This window comes from Urocampus carinirostris, chromosome 19, assembly GCF_059441175.1.
Source record: "Urocampus carinirostris isolate Australia breed hairy pipefish chromosome 19, RoL_Ucar_1.0, whole genome shotgun sequence".
Lineage (NCBI taxonomy): Eukaryota > Metazoa > Chordata > Actinopteri > Syngnathiformes > Syngnathidae > Urocampus > Urocampus carinirostris.
The window spans coordinates 23,300,938-23,312,828 of NC_142367.1; the positions used below are offsets into that span (position 1 = coordinate 23,300,938).

Sequence of the window (11,891 nt, forward strand, 5' to 3'; positions counted from 1 at the left end):
GGCTATCGACACGTTTTTTTCCGTATAACTACGCTACGACCTCCCACCTCTGCATTCGAAGCATGTCCCGATCCCGTGACCGGCTTGCCTCCCGCGTCCAGTGAGCACCGGATCACTGGCGCTGCCTTTCCTCTATATTTCAATAAATCTGTGAGTAACGTTACGCATCTGGGTCCTACTTCTGTTTGGTCGTGACACTGATACATAATGACCCACTGTTAGACATTGTTAGTTTTTTATGTTGACAATGTATCATTCAGTAGCAGGGTTGGGCAGGGTTACTTTAACTGGATTACTTTCAATTCCTTTTGGATTACTCCAATACCAAATATGCTAATAAAAGACAAAAGTAACTAAATATGAGTAAGATTACTAAATTTTGTGCAGGCTTGGGGAGTAACGGAATACATGGAAGGGCAAAAATGATGTTTGGATTTATTTTCATTTTGTTTCTGTGGCATTTGATGTTCGTTTTGCCGGAGATCAAAGAGATCAAAGCCAGGAGAGAAAGCTTACCACGTGTTGTGAGTCATCATTTGATCCTTATTTAGTTTCTTTTGTCTTTTATTAGCATATTTGGTATTGGAGTAATCCGAAAATCAGTGAAAGTAATCCAGTTAAAGTAACCCTACCCAACCCTGTTCAGTAGTTATCAGGGCACTTCTGGATTCTGTTAGCTGAGGTGAGAGAGCAGGGTGTCAATATTCTTTTCAGTTTTTATCTTGTACTATGATATAAATTGTGTCTCATATGCTCTCTCTCATCTCATTAGCCGTACCGCTTATCCGCATTAGGGTTGCGGGGGGGCTGGAGCCCATCCCAGCCATCTCCGGGCAGAGGGCAGGGGACACCCTGAACTGGTTGCCAGCCAATCGCAGGGCACACAGGGACAGACAACTCATTCGCTCATTCACACCTAGGGACAATCTGGACCGGCCAATTCACCTGAAATGCATGTTTTTGGAACGTGGGAGGAAACCGGAGTGCCCGGAGGAAACCCACGCAAGCACGGGGAGAACATACAAACTCCGCACAGGAAGTCTGGAGCTGGATTTGTAAAAATAATTTCAGTTTTTTAGCTCTAAACTTGAAGCCTAAAAGTTCTCGGAAGGTCGATAGTCGATAGTTTTTGCTAGGACCTTGAAGTTTGGATGCCTGTTTCAGCTTGATCGTCAGCAAACCCGAAAGGAAGATGGCCAAAGGCTCCGGTTTCCATTTCGACCTCCTGCTGTTGGTGGGCATGGGCGGCGTCAGCGCCATTTTCGGCGTGCCCTGGCTCAGCGCCGCCACGGTGCGCTCGGTCACGCACGCCAACGCGCTCACCGTCATGAGCAAAGGAACAAAACCCGTCATCGAGAAGGTGCTGGAGCAGAGGGTCAGCGGGATTATCGTGGCAATGCTGGTTGGTACGTATTTCCTCCCAGAGGATAAAGAATACAGTGGCCCCCCACTACATACGAGCTACTCTAGATACGAGAAATTCGAGATGGCGTTCCGGCAGGGTCGGGTAGGGTTACTTTAACTTGATTACTTTCAATTACTTTTGGATTACTCCAATACCTAATAAGAGACAAAAGAAACTAAATATGAAATGAAATGATTTGCATTTCTATAGCGCTTTTCAAGTCAATGACTTCCCAAAGCGCTTTACAATGTGCTCCACATTTCCCAATAGCGGCCTTGCAGCCATGTAAGGCGCTAACCTGCTTATTGGGGGTATTAGGGGTTCAGTGTCTTACCCAAGGACACTTCGACATGTAACACGGACGAGCCGGGATTCGAACTGGGATCCCTTGATCCCAAGACGAGCGCTCTACCTCCTGAGCTACTGCTGCCCCTAATATGAAAAAAATGATGACTCACAACACATGATAAGCCTTCTCTCCTGGCTTTGATCTCTTTGATCTCCGGCAAAACGAACGTGTTGTGAGTCATCATTTGATTCATATTTAGTTTCTTTTGTCTTTTATCAGCATATTTGGTATTGGAGTAATCCAAAAGTGATTGAAAGTAATCCAGTTCAAGTAACCCTACCCAACCTTGTATCTCTTGTAATAGTTGAGATATAGGTGAACAGGGTTGGGTAGGGTTACTTTAACTGGATTACTTTCAATGACTTTTGGATTACTCCAATACCAAATATGCTAATGGCAGACAAAAAAAAACTAAATCTGAATAAAATGACTAAATTTTGTGCAGGCTTGGGGAGTAATGGAACACAAGGAACGGCAAAAATGATGTTGGCTAGCTGTTTGGATTTATTTTCATTTTGTTTCTGTCGCATTTTATGTTCGTTTTGCCGGAGATCAAAGAGATCAAAGCCAGGAGAGAAAGCTTACCACGTGTTGTGAGTCATCATTTGATTGATATTTAGTTTCTTTTGTATTTTATGAGCATGTTTGGTATTGGAGTCATCCAAAAGTCATTGAAAGTAATCCAGTTCAAGTAACCCTACCCAACCCTGGCCCTCATAATAAACTAAATAAATTTTATTTTGGTAATATCCGATTTATTTTGGTAATATCCGATTTATATGACAGACTGTACTTGTATGTTTAATGACTATTTGAATGTGTTTAAGTGATCAGAAAACTGTGTTTGATATCCATTGTTTGATTACTATTTGAATATATGAGTGCTCCCTCACTCCTCCCATGCCTATTTCATTTTTGTCACCTTATTTATTTGATTACTGTATTTTTATGTTCAATTACAATTTAAATGTGTTTTTAGTGATCGGGAGGATGTGTTTATAACTGTTTAGGGTTAACTTGAATGATTTTGGGAGACCTGGAACGGATTAACTGGTGGTCAGTTATTTCTTATGGGGAAAATTTGTTCAAGATAAGAGAAATTCTCGACACAAGCTCGACCTGGGAAGGAATTGATATCGAATTTTAAATCTTCTGTTTGTTTCAAGGTGTGTCCATTTTGATGGAGCCCATCCTGAAATTAATTCCAATGGCGGCTTTGTTCGGGATCTTCCTTTACATGGGCGTCACCTCACTAAACGGGATCCAGCTTTGGGATCGCATGCTGCTTCTGCTCATCCCTAAAAAATACCATCCTGATGAGCCCTACGCCACCAAAGTAAGCGTGCCTCCTCTCTCGTTCTCACGTTTTTTCCGTAAGCTGGTGTGCCGGCTCCTCCCGTGGGCATGGGAATTGAGATCGGGTTTTAGTAGTAAGAGGCTGAGCAGTTTAAACCTAGGCCTTCATCTCCGGTCGGAATTAGTGCAGTCACGTCAAGTCAAGTCAAATGTATTTATGTTACCGCGGTGTACTTGTCCCACCAAAGATCCACATTCACGCTGCACTGGATGATGAGGTTTTTATTACAGTTACTGCAGATGAAATGAGTCACAACATTGGCTTTTCTGCTGGCTTTGATCTCTTTGATCTCATTAGCAGCTCTCTCTGTAGACTGCCCAAAAGCATATCAAAGAGCTTTCTTTTCAACTTACATAAAATATATTTTAGAATATCACAATACATTTTTACATCCATTTCAAGAAGATACTTTTAACAAGAGATCGTATAGTGGATTTTTAACGTTTACAATGAATTCAACATGTTTCCTTTAGTCTGAATTTTAACCAACATCATCCTTTTTATATATATGAGAAAATAGAAATAATAACAATAATGAGTATAAAACGGATACAATTTACTTGCAGATGAAATGAGTCACAACATTAGCTTTTCTGCTGGCTTTGATCTATTTGATCTCTACAAGGGGAATTAACATTTTAGTAAAACAGAAACAAAAAGAAAATAAATCCAAACAGCTTGACAATATCAATCACATTACTGTGCATGTTGAGAGATTTGTCAGCTGTGGTTATAATGTTTAAAATTAACTTTTTTTGTGGAGCACCAAAAGATGTGTCTTACCGTTGGCAGCTCTCTCTGTAGACTGCCAACAAACCCCGCCTCCCGGTCACATGTCAGAAGCCAAAACCAAACCCCACCCCATACCAGCAGGTGGCACTGTTGGACTCATCATTGCAGGACACTTACCAAAAACTATACACATATTTCAGCAGGAATTTCAATAAAACAAAAGTTATTATTACACCCGTTACATTTATAAAGCCCTTAATCACAAAAATGTCTCAAAGGACTGCACAGGATTACAATGACACAATGACCTGATCTTAAACCAACATGCGGGCAAGGAACAACTCAAAACCTCAGCGTGAGGAAAAAGAGAAACCTTGAGAAAGGACCTCACAAGTGGTATCCCCCTTCCAGGGTGACCAGTGTGAATTACATTTAGCATCACAGTACACAAACATAGTAAACACTAGGTATATACATATATATACCACAGCCATATCCCCCTAGTGGGAGGTGGCTAGAGTCATTTCTGACTCTTTTTGGGAGATTGATTTAGAGGAGGGGATTCCCAGCCCCCTCGCTCAACCCAACTGAGGTGTTGGGAGTCATTAGGTGCCCAAACCCCCCAATTCCAACCCCTAATGCTGAACGCCGAGCAGGGAGGCAACGGGTACCAATGTTTAAGTTTTAGGTATGACTCGGCCGAGGCTTGAACCACAACCTCCCAGTCTCGGGGCGGGCGCCATACCCCCAAGGCCACCGAGCTGGTACACTAGGTAACATGTTGAGAATTTGTCCGGAAAGTGCATGACAGCAGCGACGCCCCCAGCCTGTAAACTAGTCCAGAAAGTCTATGACGGCCACGATGCAGCTTCCCATCTCTGCCAGCTGGTCCATGCTGGCGTTCACATGCTTCAGGTCAAACGCTGGTCCTCTGACTCATCTCAAATCGTCTTTCTCCTTCGTATCACCACCAGGCAGGCGGTCGGAAAAAGACAGGACAATACAGAATATGAGGTGGGCATCAATCATAAGCTTTGGAATAGAAATGTGTCTTAAGACTCGATTTAAAAACTTCGGAAGAGTGTCGTTCGCGAACAAATGAGCCGGCTGTTGGAAGTGAAATTTCCTATTGTATTTGTGAGGACTCAGGTGGATTAGAGGTCCGATAGGGAGACTGTGCGGGAGTGTCTTTTGTAACAACATTTTAACAGGACTGTATAAACAGAGACAAAGAAGAACAACGATGGGTACAAATTGTCAGGAAATAAATATTATAATGTGTCAGGCACCAGGACGGAATCTCGGACCCAATTGCGTTTATTTCAAAGGAAACTTTATCGGATTGAGCTGACAGAGCTTGCTTTGGAAGCCGATGGTTGTCGGTCGCTAGCAGCGTTGGTTCCGTGACAGGTAGGCAGAATCGATACGTCTTAGCAAGCAGGTCGATGGCCAGGGCAGGAGAGCAGGTCGTAAGCGTGGGGCAGAAACAGGTCGACACCGAAGGCAGGCAGGAATCAAAACAGGAGAGGTCTTTGGTACTGGAATCTGGCAAAACACACGGGGAGACACAAGTTCGGTCTGACACCCTCCTCTGGCCGCTGACAGCTTAAGAGGAGAGTGCCAGCCAATCAGAGAGCGCGCTCCTGCGCGCCAAACGATTGCCACAGGTGTCTTCATTTTGGCAATCATGACAAAATGTACCGTATACCAAATTCTTCGAATTAGTTATCTGACTCCATTAACCGAACGCAACCTACATTCACCTAGCAATGCATGCTCATTTCTTGATGGAAAAGATGGACAAGAGACTGGCATTTCCACATGGGGGCAGATTTAATTTCTTAAACGATTTAACTAAGTGAACTCCATCGAATATATGGCCGAATTAGCCGAATTAGTGTCGCTCGAGTCTCTCTCTAGTCTCCTCTCTCGTTCTCTCGCTTTCTTCTCTCGGCCCACGTTTTTTCTGCAAGCTGGTGCGCCGGCTCCTCCCATAGGCGTGCCAGGAAAGCCCCCACGTGGGCTCCACGGCTCCACCACCTCGCCTCGATGTCTGGAAAAACTCAAAACGACACAGAGCGTTTCTACGTCATCAGGGCCTTGTTCTCCAAACATCGCCTGCCGTCCGCCCAACCTGTTATCAACAGAACCAGACAAAACATTCTGCATTCAGATCAGCGTGACCTGTCATTGAACTCAAGCCTACCCAATGAAAATCTTCATTGCACTCTATAAATATAACTTGTATTTGTCAGAAGGACCAGAACAGAACAGGAAACCCCAGAGCGTTCGTTGCAATTCTTTATTTAGGGAAGCGTACAGGGTTAGCGGGAGACGCGATGGCCGTCGGACGTCAGCAGCGTAGCCGTGAAGACAGCTTCGGGACACGTAGCCAATCGGAGTGCGGAAGTCTAGCAGGTCAAGTTTACCGGGACAGGAGAGAAGATCGTAGCGTGGGACGGAAGCAGGTCGGATCGGAGGCAGGCAGAAACAGGTAAACAGATCAAGACGGAACAGGTAATCAGGAGAGTCATAAAGGGAACAAACGTAATCCTCAGACCAAGAGTTCTGGGCTTAGCGTGTTTAAAAAGGGAGACAAACCAATCAGAGGGCGTCCACGTGACTGCTCCAGGTGACTCGAGTTAGCAATCACGACAGTATTTAATCATATAAAATCCTTTATTGTAAAATGTATTAAATCCTTCAATAGTAAAAAAAAAAAGGCAGCGAGAGAGAAGCTCAGTTCGACCCGTGTCATGAAACGGGTCAGTAAGCGGGAAGTAGGAACTCATTTGCGTAGACGGCATCACACTTTAATTGAGAAAGAAAAGTTGTCCAAAAAACAAAACGGGTCAAACACAGGCAAAACTACAAACTAGGCATTTCCAGAATCAAACAGAACTTGCAGGAATCTCTCAGAATGTTACAGCAAAGTGCAACAAAGTCTAACAAGCACAACAAGTATAACCAAGCATAAACAAGTTTTCAACAACGATCTGGCAAAGTGCAGTTCAAAAGAGCCCAGAAAATGCGAGTCAGCCGGTGTCAAGGGGCAGTGCCAGCTGGGCACCATGGCAACCGTCCAGAACCTGACAACCCGAACATAATGATTCCCATTTTAGGCCTAAGATTTGTATCGGGTTGGGCTTGGGCTCTGGTTGAAGATCTTACCTCTAGGCTGAAAGTGGCGGACAAACCTTTTTCCCGCTTGCAATTTGTCCGACTTTTCGCTATCAAATCAACACAACCATATATGTCCTAAAGCAGCTTGGTCTCTTCTAGTTGAACGGCCGTTGGCGGGATGCCTTTTGGTCGATTACACCTCCGTAGCCAATCATAGTTTGTGAAGCCTGAGATGTTACCCAACGCCAGCTAGCAGGCGGTCAGAGCCCAACTCGAAATGTGATTGGCTATACCGACAGCTTTCTTTTACACGACGGAGGCTTCAGGATTTTTGGGGTGAAAACCTCCCGGTAGATTTCTGAAGTATTGATGGAAAAATATTCCATGATTACGGTTTTAAAGTGACCATTTTTCTGCAGGTGAGTACGGGAAGAATGCACCTATTCACTGGCATCCAGATCGTGTGCCTGGCTCTTTTGTGGATTATCAAATCCAGTCCGGCATCGCTCGCCCTTCCATTCGTGCTCATCCTCACCATTCCCTTACGTATGTTGATGACTGGGCGTCTCTTCACGGAGCTGGAAATGAAATGTGTAAGTACAGTAGTTCGGTTTTATTTTAACACGATCTGTGACAGTGTTTCCCAAGACACACCACAGGAAAGGCTGCCCCTATGATACTAGTGGTTAAGGGTTCCAACTAACCAACTGTGTTTCCGTAGTGCAGTGGTTAGCACATTCGCCCAACACGTGAAATGTCCCCAATTCGAGACCCGGTAATTAGATATGTTGGCCTGGAGAGGGATGGGTGGCACCAGGCTGTACTTGCCCAAAACAACTATTGGAAATGGTGCTCCTATGACCCTAGTGGTTAAGGAATGTAACCAACCGTGTTTCTGTAGTGCAGTGGTTAGCACATTCGCAAACACATGAAATGTCCCCAATTCGAGACTCGGTAATAACCTATGTTGGCCTGGAGAGGGATGGGCGCCATCAGGCTGTACTTGCCCAAGACACAACACAGGAAATGATGCCCCTAGGATCCTAACGGTAAAGGAATCCAACCAACCAACCGTGTTTCTGTAGTGCAGGGGTTAGCACAGTATCCTGAGAAGGAAAGGTCCCCGGTTAAAGAATGGGTGGAAACAGATGCTGGTCTATAGAGGGATGGGCGCCACCAGGCTGTATTTGCCCAAAACAACTTTCGGAAATGGTGCTCCTATGACCCTAGTGGTCAAGGAATTAACCTACCGTGTTTCTGTAGTGCAGTGGTTAGCACATTCGCAAACACGTGAAATGTCCTCAATTCGAGACCCGGTAATAACATATGTTGGCCTAGAGAGGGATGGGCGCCATCAGGCTGTACTTGCCCAAAACACAACACAGGAAATGATGCCCTAGAACCTTAAGGGTAAAGTGATCCAACCAACGAACCAAACGTGTTTCCGAAATGCAGTGGTTCGCACATTCGCCCAACACGTGAAATGTCCCCAATTCGAGACTCGGTAATAACCTATGTTGGTCTGGAGAGGGATGGGCGCCATTAGGCTGTACTTGCCCAAGACACAACACAGGAAATGATGCTCCTAGGACCTTAAGGGTAAAGGGATCCAACCAACCAACCAACCCTGGTTAGCACATTTACCTAAAACGATCCCCAATTAAATACTGGACACATTCGAGACCCGGTGGAAACATACGCTGGCCTAGAGAGGGAAGGGCGCTGCCAGGCTGTACTTGCCTAAGACACACTACAGGAAATGGTGCCCCGAAGACCCTCGAGGTTAAGGGATCCAATCAACCAACCGTGTTTTCGCAATGCAGTGGTTGGCACAGTCGCCTAACACGCGAAAGGTCCCCGGTTCGAGAACCAGGTGTAAACATATGTTGGCCTGGAGAGGGATGGGTGCCACCAGGCTGTACTTCCCCAAGACACACCACAGGGATCCAACCAACCTTGTTTTTGTAATGCAGTGGTTAGCACATTCACCTAAGACAGGAAACGTCCTCGGTTCGAGACCCAGGTGTAAACATATGTTGGCCTGGAGAGGGATGTGCGCCACCAGGCTGAACTTCCCCAAGACACACCACAGGGATCCAACCAACCTTGTTTTTGTAATGCAGTGTTAGCATATTCCCCTAAGACGCGAAAGATCCATAGTTTGGGACCCATGTGTAAACATATGTTGGCCTGGAGAGGGATGTGCGCCACCAGGCTGAACTTCCCCAAGACACACCACAGGGATCCAACCAACCTTGTTTTTGTAATGCAGTGTTAGCATATTCCCCTAAGACGCGAAAGATCCATAGTTTGGGACCCATGTGTAAACATATGTTGGCCTGGAGAGGAATGTGCGCCACCAGGCTGTACTTGCCCAAGAGACACCACGGAAAATGATCCAACCAAAAGTTGGCATACAATAAAAGTTTTATTAGTAGTACTTTATTTACTGTTAAATATATATTGTCATTATATTTCGACCATTTTTGTTTGGCGGGCTGAACGAAAAAGTATGACGGGCCGCATGCGGCTGTCAGGACCAGAACAGGAAGAGGACCCAGATGCGTAACGTTTACTCACAAGTTTATTGAGATATAGAGGAAAAACAAACGCCAACGATCCGGCACTCATGGGATCGGAGCGTGGTTGAATGCGGAAGTCGACCTCCTGGAGTGGGAGATTGTAGCGTGGTCGTACGGGAAAACGTGTCGATAGCCGGAACGGGGTATCAGAACGTGGTCGGTGGTCAAAAACGGTTCGTAGCCGGAGACAAACGGGGAATCAGGAACAGACGATTTGGATACGGATGAAAAAAACAGGACCGACGGAGCCACAGTCAAAGTGTCATGGTCGCCTTGGCGACCGGTCTGCCCCGCCCCCTGGGCACCAGCTGAAGCAGTTCAACTAATCGCGTGTCTGCTATTTAAGGCTGGATTGTGGGCTTTGCGGGTGCTGGCTCATTATATACACATTGTCTGTTCTGTTATGCCTTGTCCTGTTTTGTTGAGTTGGAAGAAGCCTGTGTTTGCACGTTTTGTTAAAACCTGTTTGTTCTGTCTTGTCCCTGAGTTATGGACAACTTTTATTTTGGTAAATAAAAGTTTTGGATCGTCACGCAATTGAGTTCTCCCTTCCTGCCTCCTGCCTCCGTTCTGGTCCGGTCACCCCTTCCATTCCGTGACACAAAGTGCTTGCCTTGCGTAAGCAGAGGTTTGCTGACGGACTGACAAAGGGTTTAAAAAACACATATTTTTCTTTTGAATGTTCAAAAACTTACTCTACGTTTTCTTTTGTGTTTTAGTTGGATGCAGATGACGCCAAGGTGACATTCGAGGAGGAACCGGGACAAGACGTGTACTGGGAAACTCAGATGCCATTGTAAACAGAGCTACTCATGACAAACTATTTCATAAAATAGCTTGCTAACAATCGTATTCCGATGAAAAATTGGGCCAACGTAATTTCCTAATGTTTTATTTTTTTCCTGAAACGGCAAATCAAATTTGCCTCGTTCAAAAGAAGTGATTCTCTGCTATTTGTGCCTTTCTGCCCAATTGAAAAGGAGAAACGTTTTACTGAAAGTAAAATAAATTAATGAATATGAGAACATTTCATCTTTTGTTATGATTATTATTTTTGGATTCTATGTAGTTTGTATTCTTCTTTGTGCTTTGAAGCGTTCATTTAACGTTGCACGACACAACGCAGCAATGTCTAGTGGACGAAAAAATACAAACTGTCCCTTTAAAATGATGAATTTGTTCAGTATAATGTTTTGTGTGTCATGAACCAGAACTTGATCAGGACCCAAACGCGTGATGTTTCTCACACAAACCTTTTATTTTAAAAGAAATGGGGAGTCATGCACGTTAGGCAGCAGTCTGGCGTGAAATGATAGGAAGCCAGAGGCCGACGAGATCGATACCAATTGTAGATATCGGACGGATGGGGTCAATACCGGACAGGACAGGACAGACATTATTGATAATAAACAGGATATCGAAATTAAACAGGACAAACTAGACGGGAACTAAAACTGGAGAGAATAATAAACAGGACAGGAATAGACGGGACAGGAAATACCAACAGGAAACAAGACCGAGTCAAAACCCACGTCTTGCTGGGCAGAGGTTTGTTGACGGACTGACAAAGGAAGGGTGAGAGCACTGAGCTTAAATAGACGGAAAGCCAATCTGTCAACGAGCTGCAGCTGGTGCCAGACAGGCGGCGCCAATTGGGCGCCATGGCAACCGTGACATTGAGTGATGTTGTTTTTCAGGTGCATTTAAATTCAAATATGAATAAATAAGAAATGGTGTAGTATGCCACATGGAATTGTCGTATCTCTTTTAATTAGCTACAATAATAAGCACTGTTGTTAATATCTTTTTTTTTTTCACCTTTTTCTAGTAACTAGCGTTTTTATTATATTCAAGCCTATCCTGTCCTTTATTCAGGAAAATAACATTTTATAAACGCTATAATTCTTGGGGGTGCTCGGGTTAAATCTGGGGGGGGGGCTTCAGCACCCTCAAAAACCATCTGGTTACGCCCATGAGGATACTGTATTACACAGGTGTCAAACAGGCAGCCCGCGGGCCAGATCAGGCCCGCTAAGGGATTGAATCCGGCCCGCGAGACAACACTCACTCTCTCTCTTTCTCTCTCTCTCTCTCTCTCTCTCTCTCCCTCTCTTCCACCCCTTTTCTCCCACTCTCTGTCTGTCTCTTTCTCTGTGTCCCTCTTTTTCTCTTCCTTTGTTGCTCTTTGTCTCTTTCTCTCTGTGTCTTTTTAACTTCTCTTGCTCTGACTTCATTTTTTCCTTTTCTCTTTCTCTCTTTCTACCCTTCGCGCTTTCTTTTCTCTTTTCTCTCCTTCCGTCTTTCTATATCTCTTTGGATTTCTTTCTTCCTCTCCTTTTCTTT

General features: G+C 44.8%; 1 protein-coding gene across 1 annotated transcript in view; it reads left to right on the top strand.

The window, feature by feature from the left end:
* Positions 1–10,578, top strand: part of slc4a1b (solute carrier family 4 member 1b (Diego blood group)) — a 43,349-nt gene extending 32,771 nt beyond the window's left edge. The window contains exons 14-17 of the mRNA XM_088324335.1: positions 1,165–1,406; positions 2,921–3,090; positions 7,386–7,559; positions 10,268–10,578. Of these exons, the coding sequence (XP_088180461.1) occupies positions 1,165–1,406; positions 2,921–3,090; positions 7,386–7,559; positions 10,268–10,348 (667 nt within the window). The 3' untranslated portion in view covers positions 10,349–10,578. The remainder of the gene's footprint in view (positions 1–1,164; positions 1,407–2,920; positions 3,091–7,385; positions 7,560–10,267) is intronic.
* Positions 10,579–11,891: the final 1,313 nt, after the last annotated feature.